Below are 21,429 nucleotides of genomic sequence, written 5' to 3' on the forward strand. Positions count from 1 at the left end.
AAGGAAATTGAAAATAAGTTATATCTCTGTTCAAGCCAAGAAATCTGAATTTTGTATAATAATGCTAAAGCCATAGTGAAGACTGATCTATCTGTCAAGCATATAGGATTTCTATATAAACCAGATTCCAACATAAGAAATAAACTCAACTCTTCACCAAAATATTTATAGAAAAAAAGGAAAGAAAGCATTTTGCTTTTGGGATCTTTTCACAAGTCTTCAAATTCCATCTTCACCTACTGGTAATCATTTGCACCACTGCTAGCACAGCAGTTTTCTTTTTTCACCTGAATACAGTGTCCTAGATTGAACAGCACTGTAGTCAAGACCACTTTCTGTTAGGATCCCTAACAGAAAATGTAATTCACATGAATTTCAACAGCATACTGCTTTAGATCAATTTAGATATACAAAAATACATTTTAGGCACATGATTTTCTTGAGATCTTAATTCGTGCGGTGTCAAGCAGTACAGTGTGACACCTCCCACTAGAATGGCTACAGTTAAAGACAGTCAATACCAAACGTTAGTGAGGATGTACAGAAACTGAACCCTCATATGTCACTGGTGAGAATGTAAAATGGTACAACTACTTTAGAATACAACCTGGAAGTCTCTTAGAAAATTAAATATAAACTTACCTCTCTTAGGAATCTACCATAGAGAAAGGAAAACATACACCCACACAAAGACATGTACGCAGATATTGATGACAGCATTATTCATAAGAGTAAAAATCTGGAAATAAATGTCCATCAACTGATGAATGGATAAACAAAATGTGGTATGTTCATGTAATAGAATGCTATTCAGTAATAAGAAGGAATTAAGTACTGATACATGCTACAACATGAAGAGACCTCAAAAACATTATGCTGTGTGAAAGAAACCAGTCACAGAAGACCACATATTTTATGATTCCATTTATATGAAATGTCCAGATCTGTAGACACACAAAGCAGAATAGTGATTGTCTAGGGCTGGGGGTAGGAATGGGATTAACTATAAATGGTTATGAGGGATCTTTTTGGGGTGATGGGAATGTTCTAAGACTGGATTTTATTTTTTTAATTTTTTTTTAGAAAGCTATCAGGGCCAATACCCAAAGTACTTATTTATTTTTACTTTTTGGCTGCGGGGCATGTGGGATCTTAGTTCCCCATCCAGGGATTGAACCTGTGCCCCCTGCATTGGAAGTGCGGAGTCTTAACCACTGGACCACCAGGGAAGTCCCTAAAACTGGATTTTAAAAATTGGTTTTAAATTTGCTAAAATTTATAAAATTGTACACTTATATGGGCTTCTCTGGTGGCGCAGTGGTTGAGAGTCCGCCTGCCAATGTAGGGTACACAGGTTCGTGCCCTGGTCCGGGAAGATCCCACATGCCGCGGAGCGGCTGGGCCCGTGAGCCATGGCCGCTGAGCCTGCGCGTCCGGAGCCTGTGCTCCGCAACGGGAGAGGCCACAACAGTAAGAGGCCCGCGTACTGCAAAAAAAAAACAAAAAACAAAAAAACAAATTGTACACTTACAGTGAGTGACATTTGGGGTATGGAAATTATACATTAAAATTTTGTTAAAAAATAGAAAAGTACAGTGATGGTTTCTCTATGGGACAGTACCCTGCTGGAGCAGGAGCTCTCCACAGGGTCAATCACAACAGGAATCTTTGTAACTGGCATAGCTGACCACCCCAGATTCCCCTGAGGCTTTTTTTTTTTTGCAACAAGAATGGGGACCTCCATATAAAAAAATTGGGGAGAAGAACTATTAGCCACCATAATAAAGTAATTGAACTCATTAGAGGTCCATATTGTGATGAGACTGATCTACATTCCACTTCCTATAAAAGATAAACAAAGGAAATCTTAAAATCCAGAAGTGATGTTTTCTAGGATAGAGTAGTCACTCTATATATAACTTTTTCTAAGGGTTGAGGGGGCAGGAAGAAGAAGGTCTAATCATCCTGCTTTCTCACTAATCTTTGGCATACGTTGCCTGCAGTAAAGCTGGAATGTGTTTCTGGGAAATGCTAATTATACTCAGGGCTTTTTTTGTGCCATTTCACATATCACATCTATCTAAGGTATCCTAATTAATGCACAAGGCATCTCAACGAGGCAGGCGGAGAGCAGGCCCCTTGCTCCTTTTAGGGTGTGGGCTGGGGATGAGAAAGGAGGGGGTAAGAGGGTGCTGGGGAACAGGATGGAAGAGCAATAGTTTAGGTAACTAAATAGAATTCAAATGTCCAAAACTTTCTTTCTTGTCTAGATACCATCAAAAACTGTTCCAGAAGCAGAAAAGATGGATTATTGTTTTTTCACCTTGATCGTAACAGAACTTCTCTCCTCATATTTGCATTCACAGCGTAGACAGTATGCTTCTACATCAGGCCCCCGCACAGGCATGGGGTCCACAACATGAAGGCAATCGCTGAAAAAACAAAGATAAAATACTGCCTAAACCTAGCTGGATTTTCTACTTGCACTGATCAAACCTTTCCTGAAATCAGGAATAATCACTGAACTTTCCCAATGAAAGAATGAATATAAGGAACAAATAATCAGTAAGGGAAGGGAAATCATTTCCTCTCTCAACCTTAGCGATTTGGTAAGCTTTAACAGTCTAAGAAACCATAAAGACACATATGTAGCAGCTATTTTCAAAAGTGCTATTTATAGTTAAAATGCACCTGAAAAATCCCAAATGGGACTGAAAACTACTTAGCAGATCAAGTCATATTTAGACTTGTTCATTTAGCAAGTAAAACTGCTTTAAATGATTTAAAGTGACCTGGAGCATTATTCAAATATGAGATTACCTCTTTCATGAATTAACTAATATCATCTAAACTGCCACAGTGTGGTATATGAATGGCTAATCACACCTAACAGTTGGTAAATTATGAAACTCTGAAAGCTGAACACCAGAGTAAGAAACAGTTACTTTTCTTAATGAGCAAAAGTCTATTTAAAAAGCATGGAGAAGTAGGATTAGGACAACAAAAATATTTTAAAGTGAAAACACTACCTGGCAACGGTACCTAAAAATAATAAAAGGCTGAATGTTTTTGTGGTTGGAGGTTTATTTTCTCCCCATTTTCCAGGTCACTTATTTATGGCTTATGAAAAAGCAAGCCTATCCAAAAAATCTTTTTCCCAGAAATCTGTCAATTCTAGGAAATAATTAAATTCTTACTCTCCCTGGCTATTAAGAGCCCACTACCCTGATCACCTTCAGCAAAGGCAGGCAAAGCTTTGCTGTCCTCCTGCTGGCTGCTGGGCAGTTTCCCTCCCTCTTGTGCTCTCTCCCTTAGGCATGTCTGGCTGCCTCAAGAACTCTACCACAGCATCCTGTCTCACTCCACCCACCTTCTTGAGGGCATCCAATGCTCCAAGCTGATTCCTTCCCTTTGCCCTATCAGAACGTACTTTTTTGTGTTCTGTTCCCTCTGAGCTGTGGCATAAGAAAGAGAACCCAAAATGGCATAAATGATAAAAGTTCAGTCAGTTTTCCTTAACAGGTAATTGAATTTTAACAAAGGTAGTAATGAAAAAATAAGTCCCAACTGGCATAATTTCAAATAAGAGTAAGGTCCCACAATTCACACCATACAAGTGTGTGATATTTGTTCCAAATGTACAGAAGACCAGGAACGTATCCAGCTGGATGCAGGCATAAAATAGGCAGAGGAAGCTAAATCCCACTATAGGGGTATCTAGCTCAGAATCATAGAGGTCATCCAGCCCAGCACTCTCGGAGAGGTCACCTGTACAGGTCACAGAGTAAAGTAATAGCTAAAGGGACCAGAATCCAGGGCTCCTGCCTCCTAGGACAGCCCCCCTGTATCTCTCTGAACCTCAGGAAAATGAGACTTATCTCCTACTTAGTTTTCTATTTCAGCTTCAGAAGCCTTAGCAACAATACTTAAGAATTACTTGCCAGAAATACAGCTACACGTGGAACAACTCCTACAGAACACCTACTGAACGCTGGCAGAAGACCCCAGACCTACCAAAAGGCAAGAAACCCCCCACATACCTGGGTAGGGCAAAGCGGAGAGATCCCCACACAGAGGATCGGTGCCGAGCGGCACTCACCAGCCCGAGAGGCTTGTCTGCTCGCCCGCCGGGGCGCGCAGCGTGGAAGCTGAGGCTGGGGCTTCGGTCAGAGCGCAGGGAGAGGACTGGGGCTGGCGGCGAGAACTCAGCCTGAAGGGGGCTAATGTGCCACAGCTAGCCGGGAGGGAGTCCGGGAAAACTCTGGAGCTGCCGAAGAGGCAAAAGACTTTTTCTTCCCTCTTGGTTTCCTGGTGCGCGAGGAGAGGGGATTAAGAGCGCTGCTTAAAGGGGCTCCACAGACGGGCGCGAGTCACGACTGAAAGCGCGGAGCCCAGTGACGGGCGTGGGACGCTGGGGCTGCTGCTGCCGCCGCCAAGAAGCCTGTGTGCGAGCGCAGGTCACTGCCCACACCGCCCTTCCGGGAGCCTGTGCAGCCTGCCACTGCCGGGGTCCCGGGATCCAGGGGCGACTTCCCTGGGAGAACACACGGCGCGCCTCGGGCTGGTGCAACGTCACGCCGACCTCTGCAGCTGCAGGCTCGCCCCGCACTCCGTGCCCCTCCCTCCCGCCCGGCCTGAGTGAGCCACAGTCCCCGAAGAGGCTGCTCCTTTAACCCTGTCCTGTCTGAGCGAAGAACAGACGCCCTCCGGCGACCTACATGCAGAGGCGGGGCCAAATCCAAGCTGAGACCCGGGAGCTGTGAGAACAAAGAAGAGAAAGGGAAACCTCTCCCAGCAGCCTCAGAAGCAGCGGATTAAAGCTCCACAATCAACTTGATGTACCCTGCATCTGTGGAATACATGAATAGACAACACATCATCCCAAATTGAGGAGCCAGGAGTCAGTGCTGTGCCTCTGAGGTGGGAGAGCCAACTTCAGGACACTGGTCCACAAGAGACCTCCCAGCTCCACATAATATCAAACGGCAAAAATCTTCCAGAGATCTCCATCTCAACACCAGCACCCAGCTTCACTCAACGACCAGCAAGCTACAGTGCTGGACACCCTAAGCCAAACAACTAGCAAGACAGGAACACAACGCCACCCATTAGCAGAGAGGTGGCCTAAAATCATAAAAAGTCCGCAGACACCCCAAAACACACCACCAGACGTGGACCTGCCCACCAGAAAGACAAGATCCAGCCTCATCCACCAAACACAGGCACTAGTCCCCTCCACCAGGAAGCCTACACAACCCACTAAACCAACCTTAGCCACTGGGGACAGACACCAAAAACAACGGGAACTACAAACCTGCAGCCTGCAAAAAGGAGACCCCAAACACAGTAACATAAGCAAAATGAGAAGACAGGAAAACACCCAGCAGGAGAAGGAGCAAGATAAAAACCCACCAGATCTAACAAATGAAGAGGTAATAGGCAGTCTACCTGAAAAAGAATTCAGAATAATGATGGTAAAGATGATCCAAGATTCTATTTCCCAGATCCAAATTCTTGGAAATAGAATAGACAAAATGCAAGAAACAGTTAACAAGGACCTAGAAGAACTAAAGATGAATCAAGCATCGATTAAAAACACAATACATGAAATAAAAAATACTCTAGATGGGATCAATAGCAGAATAACTGAGGCAGAAGAACGGATAAGTGAGGTGGAAGATAAAATAGTGGAAATAACTGCTGCACAGCAAAATAAAGAAAAAAGAATGAAAAGAACAGAGGACAGTCTCAGAGACCTCTGGGACAACATTAAACGCACCAACATTCGAATTATAGGGGTTCCAGAAGAAGAAGAGAAAAAGAAAGGGACTGAGAAAATATTTGAAGAGATTATAGTTGAAAACTTCCCTAATATGGGAAAGGAGATAGTTAATCAAGTCCAGGAGGCACAGAGAGTCCCATACAGAATAAATCCAAGGAGAAATATGCCAAGACACATATTAATCAAACTGTCAAAAATTAAACACAAAGAAATCATATTAAAAGCAGCAAGGCAAAAACAACAAATAACACACAAGGGAATCCCCATCAGGATAACAGCTGATCTCTCAGCAGAAACTCTACAAGCCAGAAGGGAGTGGCAGGACATAATTAAAGTGATGAAGGAGAAAAACCTGCAACCAAGATTACTCTACCCAGCAAGGATCTCATTCAGATTTGATGGAGAAATTAAAACGTTTACAGACAAGCAAAAGCTGAGAGAGTTCAGCACCACCAAACCAGCTTTACAACAAATGCTAAAGGAACTTCTCTAGGCAAGAAACACAACAGAAGTAAAAGACCTACAATAACGAACCCAAAACAATTAAGAAAATGGGAACAGGAACATACATATCAATAATTACCTTAAATGTAAATGGACTAAATGCTCCCACCAAAAGATACAGATTGGCTGAATGGATACAAAAACAAGACCCATATATATGCTGTCTACAAGAGACCCACTTCAGACCTAGAGACACATACAGACTGAAAGTAAGGGGATGGAAAAAGATATTCCATGCAAATGGAAACCAAAAGAAAGCTGGAGTAGCAATTCTCATATCAGACAAAATAGACTTTAAAATAAAGACTACTAGAAGAGACAAAGAAGGACACTACATAATGATCAAGGGATCGATCCAAGAAGAAGATATAACAATTGTAAATATTTATGCACCAAACATAGGAGCACCTCAATACATAAGGCAAATACTAACAGCCATAAAAGGAGAAATCGACAGTAACACAATCATAGTAGGGGACTTTAACACCCCACTTTCACCAATGGACAGATCATCCAAAATGAAAATAAATAAGGAAACACAAGCTTTAAATGATACATTAAAAAAGATGGACTTAATTGATATTTATAGGACATTCCAACCAAAAACAACAGAATACACATTTTTCTCAAGTGCTCATGGAACATTCTCCAGGATAGATCATATCTTGGGTCACAAATCAAGCCTTGGTAAATTTAAGAAAATTGAAATTGTATCAAGTATCTTTTCTGACCACAATGCTATGAGACTAGATATCAATTACAGGAAAAGAGCTGTAAAACATACAAACACATGGAGGCTAAACAATACACTACTTAATAACGAAGTGATCACTGAAGAAATCAAAGAGGAAATTAAAAAATACCTAGAAACAAATGACAATGGAGACACGACGACCCAAAACCTATGGGATGCAGCAAAAGCAGTTCTAAGAGGGAAGTTTATAGCAATACAACCCCACCTTAAGAAACAGGAAACATCTCGAATAAACAACCTAACCTTGCACCTAAAGCAATTAGAGAAAGAAGAACAAAAACATCCCAAAGTTAGCAGAAGGAAAGAAATCATAAAAATCAGATCAGAAATAAATGAAAAAGAAATGAAGGAAACGATAGCAAAGATCAATAAAACTAAAAGCTGGTTCTTTGAGAAGATAAACAAAATTGATAAACCATTAGCCAGACTCATCAAGAAAAAAAGGGAGAAGACTCAAATCAATAGAATTAGAAATGAAAAAGGAGAAGTAACAAATGACACTGCAGAAATACAAAAGATCATGAGAGATTACTATAAGCAACTCTATGCCAATAAAATGGACAACCTGGAAGAAATGGACAAATTCTTAGAAATGCACAACCTGCCAAGACTGAATCAGGAAGAAATAGAAAATATGAACAGACCAATCACAAGCACTGAAATTGAAACTGTGATAAAAAATCTTCCGACAAACAAAAGCCCAGGACCAGATGGCTTCACAGGCGAATTCTATCAAGCATTTAGAGAAGAGCTAACACCTATCCTTCTCAAACTCTTCCAAAATATAGCAGAGGGAGGAACACTCCCAAACTCGTTCTACGAGGCCATCATCACCTTGATACCAAAACCAGACAAGGATGTCACAAAGAAAGAAAACTACAGGCCAATATCTCTGATGAACATAGATGCAAAAATCCTCAACAAAATACTAGCAAACAGAATCCAACAGCACATTAAAAGGATCATACAACATGATCAAGTGGGGTTTATTCCAGGAATGCAAGGATTCTTCAATATACGCAAATCAATCAACGTGATACACCATATTAACAAATTGAAGGAGAAAAACCATATGATCATCTCAATAGATGCAGAGAAAGCTTTCGACAAAATTCAACACCCATTTATGATAAAAACCCTGCAGAAAGTAGGCATAGAGGGAACTTTCCTCAACATAATAAAGGCCATATATGACAAACCCACAGCCAGCATCGTCCTCAATGGTGAAAAACTGAAACCATTTCCACTAAGATCAGGAACAAGACAAGGTTGCCCACTCTCACCACTCTTATTCAACCTAGTTTTGGAAGTTTTAGCCACAGCAATCAGAGAAGAAAAGGAAATAAAAGGAATCCAAATTGGAAAAGAAGAAGTAAAGCTGTCACTGTTTGCAGATGACATGATACTATACATACAGAATCCTAAAGATGCTACCAGAAAACTACTAGAGTTAATCAATGAATTTGGTAAAGTTGCAGGATACAAAATTAATGCACAGAAATCTCTGGCATTCCTATATACTAATGATGAAAAATCTGAAAGTGAAATCAAGGAAACACTCCCATTTACCATTGCAACAAAAAGAATAAAATATCTAGGAATAAACCTACATAAGGAGACAAAAGACCTGTATGCAGAAAATTATAAGACACTGATGAAAGAAATTAAAGATGATACAAATAGATGGAGAGATGTACCATGTTCTTGGATTGGAAGAATCAACATTGTGAAAATGACTCTACTACCCAAAGCAATCTACAGATTCAATGCAATCCCTATCAAACTACCACTGGCATTTTTCACAGAACTAGAACAAAAAATTTCACAATTTGTATGGAAACACAAAAGACCCCGAATAGCCAAAGCAATCTTGAGAACGAAAAATGGAGCTGGAGGGATCAGGCTCCCTGACTTCAGACTATACTACAAAGCTACAGTAATCAAGACAGTATGGTACTGGCACAAAAACAGAAAGATAGATCAATGGAACAGGATAGAAAGCCCAGAGTTAAACCCACGGACATATGGTCACCTTATCTTTGATAAAGGAGGCAGGAATGTACAGTGGAGAAAGGACAGTCTCTTCAATAAGTGGTGCTGGGAAAACTGGATAGGGACATGTAAAAGTATGAGATTAGATCACTCCCTAACACCATACACAAAAATAAGCTCAAAATGGATTAAAGACCTAAATGTAAGGCCAGACACTATCAAACTCTTAGAGGAAAACATAGGCAGAACACTCTATGACATAAATCACAGCAAGATCCTTTTTGACCCACCTCCTAGAGAAATGGAAATAAAGACAAAAATAAACACATGGGACCTAATGAAACTTCAAAGCTTTTGCACAGCAAAGGAAACCATAAACAAGACCAAAAGACAACCCTCAGAATGGGAGAAAATATTTGCAAATGAAGCAACTGACAAAGGATTAATCTCCAAAATTTATAAGCAGCTCATGCAGCTCAATAACAAAAAAACAAACAACCCAATCCAAAAATGGGCAGAAGACTTAAATAGACATTTCTCCACAGAAGATATACAGACTGCCAACAAACACATGAAACGATGCTCAACATCTTTACTCATTAGAGAAATGCAAATCAAAACTACAATGAGATATCATCTCACACCAGTCAGAATGGCCATCATCAAAAAATCTAGAAACAATAAATGCTGGAGAGGGTGTGGAAAAAAGGGAACACTCTTGCACTGCTGGTGGGAATGTGAATTGGTACAGCCACTATGGAGAACGGTATGGAGGTTCCTTAAAAAACTACAAATAGAACTACCATATGACCCAGCAATCCCACTACTGGGCATATACCCTGAGAAAACCATAATTCAAAAAGAGACATGTACCAAAATGTTCATAGCAGCCCTATTTACAATAGCCCGGAGATGGAAACAACCTAAGTGTCCATCATCGGATGAATGGATAAAGAAGATGTGGCACGTATATACAATGGAATATTACTCAGCCATAAAAAGAAACGAAACTGAGCTATTTGTAATGAGGTGGATAGACCTAGAGTCTGTCATACAGAGTGAAGTAAGTCAGAAAGAGAAAGACAAATACCGTATGCTAACACATATATACGGAATTTAAAAAAAAAAAAAAAAGGTCATGAAGGACCTAGGGGTAAAACGGGAATAAAGACACAGACCTACTTGAGAATGGACTTGAGGATATGGGGAGGGGGAAGGGTAAGCTGTGACAAAGCGAAAGAGAGGCATGGACATATATACACTACCAAACGTAAGGTAGATAGCTAGTGGGAAGCAGCCGCATAGCACAGGGAGATCAGCTCGGTGCTTTGTGACCGCCTGGAGGGGTGGGATAGGGAGTGTGGGAGGGAGACGCAAAAGGGAGGGGATATGGAAACATATGTATATGTATAACTGATTAAATTTGTTATAAAGCAAAAAATAAAAAAAAAAATTCAAACAAAAAATTAATACTAAACTTTCTTTGGGTTATTTGTATGGAAATATGTTAATATAAATGTTTCAGACATTACATGAATTTCATAAAAATCTTATATGTTCTGGTATAATGTTATAAGTCATAATTTTTTTTTTTTTTTTTTTTTTTTTTTTTTGCGGTATGCGGGCCCCTCACCGCTGTGGCCTCCCCCGCCGCGGAGCACAGGCTCCGGACGCGCAGGCTCAGCGGCCATGGCTCACGGGCCCAGCCACTCCGCGGCATATGGGATCCTCCCAGACCGGGGCACGAACCCGCATCCCCTGCATCGGCAGGCGGACTCCCAACCACTTGCGCCACCAGGGAGGCCCTATAAGTCATAATTTTAATTATTACTTTAAAATGTATATCTCAGAAATAACTAAATTTCCTTGTCAATTGCATTATTATGAACTTTCATCAAATCTTTAACCATGGTCATTTTTAAGTCTTTTGTCATTTATAGACAGTTCTGGGTGTATTCTGATGTTTTTGCAAAAATGTTCCTGTAAAAGAGTTTCATCTTCACAGAATTCAAAAGACTCTGACAAGTACTCGTTTCTGGTAACTGACTATACTGCTGAACTGAATGAATAAGCATTTTCAGAACTCTAATGGAAAACTGATAAATTCATAAAAGTGCTAACAAAAGATAAAGATAAAAAAATTAATTACATGGGACTGAGTGAACTGATGAGGATAATTATAATTTTTGTGACTTTGTTTGAATTAAAAAAAACTGTGATGTAAATCTATGTAAAAAGAACTTAATGTAAAACAATGCCACTCTTCTCATATAAAAAAAAAAAGAATTACTTGGGAATCTAAGTGTTGAGTATTGAGTGTTTCTTTGGAAGTACAAATACAGTTTAATAACAAGGAGATTTTGAGTGCTGTGAAGGATGGGAGAGGAAGCAGGAAGGTTGGTTCTGACTGGCCACTCACTGTGAACACAGAACCCAGATACAGAACACAACCACTTCAGGAACTAGGCGACACCTCCCCCTAGTGCCAAAAGGAGGACATTATCAGCTTCAAATCACACCTCAAACATAAACCAGAGAACTCAAATTTTTCTTAAGTTAGACAGTATAGGTCAATGAAGAATTAAAGCTAACAACTGGACAAAATGGAGAGGCCAGGCTTCCAATATCTTATCTGACCCTATATATAAAAATATATATAGGGTCAGATAAGATATTGGAAGCCTCAGAAAGCCATAACACCTTGATTAGTCATGACTTGCCTACCCTTCTAAAGCCAGTTAAAAAACTTTCAGTGACATCTGTGAACCTATCCCTAGTAAAAGACTAAGCTGCAGAAAGGAAGCAAGGGAGAGAGGGAAGAAAAATTCCAAAGCAAGCCTTGTTTTCAACTGTTTATTTTCAAAGCTCCCTATTTTCACCAATAACCAGGGATAAATGATATACGGTTCTCTGTGAACCTGGAAAAACAAAAAGTCAGTGAAAAGATTAGTGCTAAACACTTGAATAGTGAGTTCATTTGCCACTCAAGTAACAGGCATCACATTCTATTACTGATAATAGAATAAACTGATAGTAAGTGCTCAATATTTGGAAAATTTATAGGAATAACTTATTTGAGTTTTCTTTTCATATAAAGTAACTTGCTGATATAAAACCTAGAAAAATAGCTAAATCACTTTGTAGTATGAGACAATTTAAAGTAGAACACAAAAGCTCACAAGAAGTTCTCAAGAATACACTTACCAAATGTCAGATTGAACCTAAATGCACATCATGGGAAGAACAGACAATGACATCAGAAAAGCTAAACATGCTCAAAGGCTGCCTTTTCTTATTCAAAGTCAGCTTGGAATATTGTAACAGAATGAATTTAATTCTGCTTTCAAACGTTTGGGGCTATTTAGCTGTGAAATCGGGCACATGTGAAAGTACGGAACATTTGGAGCTATTTTTCTTCTAAGGCCTATCCTGGCAATCTTCCATTGCAAACCATAATACATCCCAGTCCAGGGTAAGGAGCCCACCTATCCTGCTACAAAACAACTGCTTCCCAATCATTTTATGGCACATGTAGAAAAAGCTATTATTTGTAAGGTCCACTGGGATAAATAGAGAAGGCTGCTGGTGGCTAGCTAGTCAGGATCCCAGTCATCACAGGCCTGCCTGATTATATGCCAAGGGCTGAAGGGATCAATGACTTGGCACACCTATAACCTATTAATAGCACACCAATTGGTACACTCTGATATTCATGGCTCATTCCCATTCCTTCCTGAGCCTTTTGACACTTTTAAACATAGTCTCCTATATCTGACAATATATCATCCAAACCTACAAATTGTAAAAACTCTGACCCAGATAAAATGAGGCTTGCTTACCTTCCACTGAGAAGCAAGAGGGAGGACCAAAATTTAAGGGGACACAGAAGGGTAGCTATGGGTAGTCTGGGTGCCACAAACTCAGCCCCATCCCAATGTAAAAGCCTCCCTGCCTGGGGATTTTGGCTACATTCCTTTGGGCCTACATCATGCACTCAGGGCCTTACTCTCATTTTTTCAAATAGAAATGGAATTCAACACTTTTGCTTAAAGAGAAAACAATACATTGGAAGAATATCCAGGGCTAACAGTGACAACCAAAGAAAGAAATTTGACAGGTAATTCAGTAATCCAGAATACTTACCAGTCTTTTTGGGATATGTTCTTATTATAAATACGCCCAGAATTATCTTTATAGGGAGGACAGATACATTTACATCAGACATCCTCAGAATTCTATAACCAAAATAGAAACTTGTTGACAGTTTATCATCAATATTTTTAAAAACTGCAACTTACACATTTTGCTAAGCATCCCCTGCCAAGTATTCTAAAACCATTCATTTAAAATTTTAAATAACTTTGAGATATACACGTTTTTTAAAGCCATTGGTAATGCTAATGAATGAGTATATACTACATAAAATTATTTTGAAATAACATCTACTATCTGTGACTTGTTAATCACATTTTTGTGTCACATGACAATCAAATTGTGCTAATGTTATCACCATCTACCTGCCAGTAGAAAGACGAGGTAGACAGACAGCTGTGCCTGCAGATAAAAATGCTGATTACAGAAGGATGGGGAAATATCAAACTAAAAATTACTCACAAAACAAATCACAATTCTTCTCCTCACCATCCTTCCACCCTTTGGTAGAAAGGTATTGATATGGATAAAATGGGTTGGGCCAGAGTCCTATAGAAGGGATGAAATTTTGGAGGCGCTCAGCTACAATTAGAAAGGAAGTACTGGGTTGGCCAAAAAGTTCGTTCGGTTTGTGAACACGTTCGATAAAGTTCTCTGTGGAAATGAAGCATGTGTCTTTTATTTTTACTTTAAACCGAACGAACTTTTTGGCCAACCCAATACATAAGGGAAGTACTGTCGTGTAGCTGAGATCAGTTTGGTCTACCCTTCCCAGGAAACTTTGCTTCTAATCCCTGAGAGACAGAGAGGACAACTACTGATAAAGCAAGTTTCAAGAAGTGGAGGAAGGGGTGGCTAAATTTATGAATAGAGGGAGTAGGAGATGCTTCCCCAGCAAAGGGGAATCTAATCTGAGAAGGCAGCGGCTCATTAGTCTCCAGAGGACCGGGTCCAAAGCTCCTATATATGGTGGTATATCTGGCAGAGTTGGTAATTCATTTACTCATTGAGCAACTACTTAGTGAGCATTTGTCCTGTGCCAGAACTGGTGTGCAATGAGGTGGATTCAGATAAGCGTGAGACATGGTTCCTGCCCATAATTAGGACATGCCCAAGTAAAGGAGACTGACAAGTACATGGTTACAATATACCACTTAGAGTGATGACAGAAGATATGCAGAGGGTGCCAGCAGTGTTTTGAAAGTCAGGAGACTTGCTGCTGTCCCTGCTTCTGGAGGGAAGTAGGGAAGATTTCAAAAAGAACCCTTGACCTAAACAACAAGGATCTACTGTATAGCACAGGGAACTATACTCAATATCTTGTAATAACCTATAACGGAAAAGAATCTGAATTACTTTGCTGTACACTTGAAACTAACATAGCATTGAAAATTAACTACATGCTTCAATAAAAAAAAAACCCCTGACCAAAACCCCCCTGATCTGTATACTTGTCACCCATCTTTCCCAGCCCCTATATTTAAAGGTATTATAGAGTAAAGCTCCAATTTAAAAAAGAAAAATGTCATTCTGTTTTCCCATCACATTAATGTGCAGGCCATCTGTTTTCCCTAGTAATGAGCTAGCTCATCAAGGACAGGTCTGGAGGGTATGGGCACGAAGGGGACTAGATAGCAGCATGAGGGGGACCAGAAGGGCCAAGAAATGGAGCAGGGGAGAAGGCCACAACCTCGCCTCTCCTGTAGTTTGGATCCTCCCTTACCCACTAAAGTATCAAGAAGAGAGAAGGCAAGAAAGGGGCCAGGAGGTCCTGGAGGGAGTCAGGTGAGGATATGAGGCCGGTGAGAGAGACTCCTGTAGGTCGTATTGAGAAGGAAGGCTGCCAGGAGAAGCAAGTTCCCACAGTGGGAAGGGAATCTGTTCAGGGGTGAGTTGAGAGGAGTTAGTTCCTAATTGGGAAGACAGCTGTGAGATGCGGGCTTCCTATCATTTTGGCCTGGGGAATTGAGGCAGTGGTCTGCGAAGCCGGTGGAGGGCGGCGGTGGACTGTCAGAGCTCAAGCGTATAAAGTTAGTTAAAGGTTCTTAGAGTTGGAAAGGCTGTCAAGTTTGGGGGCGGGGGGTACTGTCGGGGCTGAGAAGGGAAATTCAAGGAGGCGGAGATGCTGTCCCGACTCTGGGCGCCGTCAGGGCCGGGTGGGGCTGGGGCGGGGTGTCAGCTCCGTGGGTGCGAGGGGTGCGGACGGGGACCGTCAGACAGCTGGAGCAGGAGGGCTGGACTGCTCCCTGGCTGTCGGGAGGGTTCCGGGTGGTAGTCGGCCAGGGCTGTGAAGCTAGGGGTCGGCCTGTCAGGGCTGGGAGAGGACTTGGGTGGGACGCAGGTGGACAAGGCCGGAGGCAGGGGAGGAGCTCCGGTCTGGGGCGAGCGCGGGGCGGGACTCATCTTGGCGGCGTCCAACAGCTGCACTAGCAGCAGCACCGAGAGCGCCAGGCAGGACAGGCTGAGCATGGAGCCGAGACGAAGGAAGACGGCCCACAGGGTCGCCATCGCTGCCAGGCCCAGCAGTCCCCACAGCCGGAGCCCCCGAGACCTGCTCTCGGTCGGGCTCCGGCTCGGGCTCCGGCTCCTCCGCCCGCACTTCTGTCTGGGCTCTCGCGTCACGGGCCGCGCCGGGTCAGCTACGAAAAGCATTCGCCCCGGAAACGGTTCCCGGTGCGAAGGCCGGGAGGCTGCGCGGTGCCCCAGAAGCAAAGGCGGCCTCTCGGGGGTGCAGCGTGGGTCCGGCGGAGCTTCGAGGTGATAGGCCATCTTTCCCCGGCACCGAGGCTGCGGCGCTGTGGGCCGCCAGTGCACTAGCAGGTCCTCCCGCCCAGGGAGACGCCCCACCCCGCCCCCAGCAAGCCCGGGCTGTCAGCGGGGCGTGGTGGGGGGTGTGGGGGGCGTGGCCCGAGCGACCCCTGCGAGGACGGAGCAGTTAGTTGCCGGACCCAGAGTGAGCCTAATAAGCCCCCGGAATTGCTGAGAGGCGGCCCGTCCCGGCCGGCGCCGGCGGGGCGGGTGCGAGGCGTGAGGACAGGTATGGGACTGTCCGAGCCATCGCTTCCCGGGATGCCCACCCCCAGTCAGAGAGTCGAGAGGCCCTCTCTGGCACTTTGGGTACTGACCTGCGGCCCACTCGCCTCCCGGACCCCACTCCCCGCGAAGTTGCTAACAGTCTGTGAGCTGCCTTCTTGGGTGTGGCCTCCGTTTGGGGCTCCCCGCTTGCCTCCCACTGGCGGTCTGACCGCCTAAGCCCAGCCTGCCGCCAGGAACTGGGAAACAGCGGAGGGGCTGGGCTGGGCCAGGCCAGGCTCCGGAAGGTGTGGAGTTGGCGAGAGAACCGCCCTAGTAGCCTCCTCCGTCCAGGATTCCAGAAGGTGGGGGATCGCGGCGCTACAATCCTATTCAGGGTGGCGGGTCCCCTAAGTCAGAAGCCGGGGAGCGCTGACCCATCCTTCCCAGAGCGGGTCATCCTGAAGGGTAATTTAGGAGAACCTTGGAGATGGCACAGTGTCTCCAATTAAAATATTTTTCAGTTAGTAGAGACAGTGGGGTTGTAGTGGAAAGGATGCAGGGGCTCATCACAACCTCTACGGATTTTTTGAATGACCTTGGTCCAAACACTTCCCTTTTCTGGTCTCAGTATGAGGTGACTGAACTCTTACCTCTGGATTTCAAATTCTGCTTTCATGGAATACCCCGTGTTTCCTTTCTCTAAGCGAAACTTAAAAGGTGGTCTTTTCCTAATTTGTGGAAATGTTTTAAGTAACGGATAGAATTTTCTCAATATTTTTCTCCCATGTGATTCTTGTTGATGCTAGACTCTAACACAAGGTGTCTGATGCTACGCCAAATATTTTTAGCCCCTTTCAGTCCCAAATGGCAAGTGGTTCCCCGTCCCAACCAGAACCAGAATGGCAGGACTAGATGTCTTTTCACCAAGGCCCCTCCAGGCTGCCTTCTGAAGATGCTGTTACATTAGTTAATTATCAGTTTTTCTTAGCGGGTGTTCTGCTGGCCAGAGGACAATCTGGAGACACCAGGGGTCAAATGTGTCTGACTGTGATGCACTTGTGGATTTGTGATTGCTAAAAGCTGTCTTATCAGCAAGTTTGAGATCAGTTTTGGGTTAGTTGTCTAGGTCTAGCATCTGAAGGGAGTGATTACTCTTTGGCTGAAACCTCACAGGCCTTCCCGTTCTTCTTCAAAATTGTTCTCAGGGCCTTGACTCGGGGTACAGAGACCTAGAGGAAATATATAATAGTGCCTCACCAAGTACACTCAGTCTGGGCAGAATTTTAGAGTTACACTGTCAGACATTGTAGTCACTAACCACATGTGGCAATTGAGCACTTTAAGTGTGACTGAATTGAGATATGCTGTAAGTGTAAAATATACTGAATCTTGGGCTTCCCTGGTGGCGCAGTGGTTAAGAATCTGCCTGACAATGCAGGGGACACGGGTTCGAGCCCTGGTCCGGGAGGATCCCACGTGCCACGGAGCAACTAAGCCCGTGCGCCACAACTACTGAGCCTGTGCTCTAGAGCCTGCGAGCCACAACTACTGAGCCCGTGTGCTACGACTACTGAAGCCCGTGCGCCTAGAGCCCGTGCTCCGCAACAAGAGAAGCTACCGCGATGAGAAGCCCGCACACTGAAGAGTAGCCCCTGCTCGCTGCAGCTAGAGAAAAGCCTGCGTGCAGCAACGAAGACCAGTGCAGACAAAAATTAAAAAAAAAAAAATATATATATATATATATATATATATACTGAATTTCAAAGACAATATGAAAAACATAAAATATCTCAATAATGTTTTTATATTAAGGTTGAAATATTTTGGGTGCATTAGGTTAAATAAAATATGTTATTAAAATAATTTCACTTCTTTTTACTTCTTAAATGTAGCTACTAGAAAATTTAATATTTATATTAGACATAGCTGTTCTAGAATATAGGATGTGGCTGCCATGAGTAGAGTGACTGTAATAATATGGTTGGTTGCCTGGCTAGAGTCTGAATGAAGACTCAGGCCTGGGTAAGGAGAGGGGTGACAGAGTTGAACTGGCACAGCTAGAGGCAAAGGTTTGAGGTTGGGGGGATATATGTCACTAAACAAGGAATGTAATTCCAGGTGACACAATGGAAGTGGAGGAGTCAGTTCTTGTTCTGCCCTGCTCATGCCTAGATAACTCTTACTTTCCCCTTAGGTCAGGGGTCTCTTCAACTAAAAAGCCTTCCCTGACTTAGGTGCACTTCCATCTGTATTTGTGCAGATCTGTTTCCTAACTTAACCCGTTAGGATAAAATTATGTTTTCATATCTGCCTCTGTACTCCCAACCTCCATCAAAATTTTGCAAACTCTTTGAGGGCAGGGTCCTTGTTCATTACCTTTGTACCTAGAGACTGGGACAGAGTAAAAACCAATAAATGTTTGTGGGGACCTGGAAAAGGGAAAAGGAATGGGAGAGGCTCCTCTGGTCAGTCTCCAAGAATCAGGTACCTACTTGAATCCCTACTTTATTCCTTTCTGACCATGAGAGGGCAATGCTGAGATGCCCAAAGAAGTACAGATGGGATCTGGGCACCATAGTAGGCAGGAGAGGGGAGATTTTCTGTCCTAGGGTCTTCCTAGACCTTCAGGTCACATCAGAGTTGTTCTGTTTACAGACAAGACTGGCCTTAGTGAGTACCCACTCTTTTCCCTGCTTCCCTGTGACTACGTTTCCTTACTCTATTCCACTTAAGGAGTGACAAGTCCAGGTGCACCTTCCTACCAGGTATGCGCCCTCTCACTTCTTTGTAAGGCCTAAAAAATTCCCTGGTGGGGGATGGTCAGAAGAGTAAGAAGACTCTTCTCTAAATTTAAGTGTGCAAGTCAGAAGGTTAGGAAGCAGAAGTGACAATTTTTGTATCTGGGACCGAGGTTTTGCTAGCTCTGCCTGCAGTCCCCTCACCCCTTTTCCCTCCAGTGATCAAATGGTTCTCTGGATGCCCCAGTCTTCTTTCTCCACCTCATCCTTTCTGATCTACTCAGCACTTTCCCAGGCCACAGCAGTCCAGGAGAACAAATGGAGTCATGCACAGCATCAATATGATGGTTTCCTTGGATCATGTCTCCAGTGGTTACAGCAGGACACACAGAAGTTCTTCTGAGCATACCCTGGGAATGTCTCATGTGAGCCCTCTCCTTTACCATGTGCATTGCCAGGGTGCTCCCTACTACTTAAGCCCCCTTTAGTAAGATTTTCTGCCCCCTGCTACTTGTAAAACCACATAAGTATACTTGCTGGCTCCCACCATGGTAACAACAATGCATGAGGCCAGAATTACATATTTCTGTTCCTAGAGATGCTGGTATCAGCAATAGCTGACAAGTTACTGGAGACTGTAAAATAACAAAGAAACACAAGGTTTAGTAGCAAAGCAGGGAGAATTTTTAAAGTTTCTTTCAGAAGGGTGCTAAATCAGTATTCTTGGTTTCCCAGTGTCTTATATCTTACAATACCTAAGGGAAACAGTTCCTCCATTCTGACTGCTAAGATTTTCAAATAAATGAAAAAACTATACTACTTGTATTCATCTTTATTTTTACCAATATAGTATTTTTTTTTTGGCCGCATCACACAGAACTTCCCTGACCAGGGGTCAAACCTGTGCGCCCTGCAGTGGAAGCACGGAGTCTTAACCACTGAACCACCAGGGAAGTCCCCAGTATACTGCATTTAAAATATCAAATGGTACTTCACAGTTGACCCTACCCCAGCCCTCTACATTCTGAATTTCTGCTCCCCAGAGACAACTTCTTTCTTATCTTTTAAGATAAATCTCTTCTGGGATTTATCTCCCTATTTCTTAATAGCATGCTTATACTACTAGTTCTTGATTTTTCAGTCTGGGCTATTATTTTACTTCTTGCTATAGGAAATAAGCTATGTACTTACACTCCAATGTCCTCTCATAAACACATGTATTATTTCTCCATCCTCCATCCCTCAATATATCTATATCATCTTACTTAGGTAAATCACTATTCCTTACATTATTATAACTGTGTACATATTTATTCACGGTTGAATAAATTAGCATAATATGATTTCATTTCCTTTTTTTTTTTTTTTTTTTTGCGGTATGAGGGCCTCTCACTGTTGTGGCCTCTCCCGTTGCGGAGCACAGGCTCCGGACGTGCAGGCTCAGCAGCCATGGCTCACGGGCCCAGCCACTCCGCGGCATGTGGGATCCTCCCGGACTGGGGCACGAACCCGCGTCCCCTGCATCGGCAGGCGGACTCTCAACCACTGCGCCACCAGGGAAGCCCTCATTTCCTTTTTTTGACTGAAGTTAGCCATTGCCTCTTTTTCCATGTTTCTTAAGTATTTAGCATTCAAGTATCTATAATTAATTTATCCCAAACTCTCAATACTTTCAAACACATCAGGTAGCCTATCAGTTATTTTTTTTTTTAATTGAAGACAACCCTCCAGGGCTTCATCATCCTCCTTCATTCTGGACTAGTTATTCTTTAAGCCCACTGCACAGGTTTTGCCCTAGAATAATTGAATAATTTGATCGTTTCTTCCCCATTTCTACCTCTTTTTTTTCTGAAAGACTTCTATCTTCCAACTCTTCTTTTGAATTTTCACATTTCTGTTACCCTGTTTTAAATTTACTACTTTCTCGACTGCCCCGCCCCCTTTTAAACAGCAATCTGTTCCATCTGGGAATACAGCATCTTATATCTCTGACGATATTTCTAATGTTTTGAGTTTTTCAGTCTTTGTTTCGTGGCTGTGTTGTTGTTTTGGGTTTTTTTTCTGTTAGAAGCTTTTTTTATGGCCACGCCATGCAGCTTGCAGGATCTTAATTTCCCGATCAGGGATTGAACCCAGGCCACGGCAGTGAAAACACTGAGTCCTAACCACTGGACAGCCAGGAAATTCTCAGAAGCTTTCCTTAAATGTCTGGAGATCCTTGGCTATCTATTCGCATGTAAGAGTTAGGCATTAGAAAACTGACTGGAAGCTCTGTGTACATAGACAGGGCTTGTGATTGGTAGAACACACTGCGGTATTTTTCATACTTCTGGTTGCAAACCCATTAGTGTTTTGTGAAATCAATTTAATCACTTGCTACAAACTTTTTTTCCCCAAAAGACAGAATAGAAAATCTATGTCGGAATACATCACACATAAAAAGGAAATTGTTTTGTGAAACTTTGGTTTCACATACACACATATACATCATA

The 21,429-nt window shown here is 42.8% G+C and overlaps 1 protein-coding gene across 1 annotated transcript in view; it reads right to left on the reverse strand.

The window, feature by feature from the left end:
• Positions 1-15,990, reverse strand: part of LOC132494398 (transmembrane protein 9B-like) — a 21,245-nt gene extending 5,255 nt beyond the window's left edge. Inside the window, 3 exon segments of the mRNA XM_060105460.1 lie at positions 2,324-2,432; positions 13,176-13,267; positions 15,579-15,990. Coding sequence (XP_059961443.1) covers positions 2,324-2,432; positions 13,176-13,267; positions 15,579-15,953 — 576 coding nt within the window. The 5' untranslated portion in view covers positions 15,954-15,990.
• Positions 15,991-21,429: the final 5,439 nt, after the last annotated feature.

Source organism: Mesoplodon densirostris, chromosome 7 (assembly GCF_025265405.1).
Source record: "Mesoplodon densirostris isolate mMesDen1 chromosome 7, mMesDen1 primary haplotype, whole genome shotgun sequence".
NCBI classification, from domain to species: domain Eukaryota; kingdom Metazoa; phylum Chordata; class Mammalia; order Artiodactyla; family Ziphiidae; genus Mesoplodon; species Mesoplodon densirostris.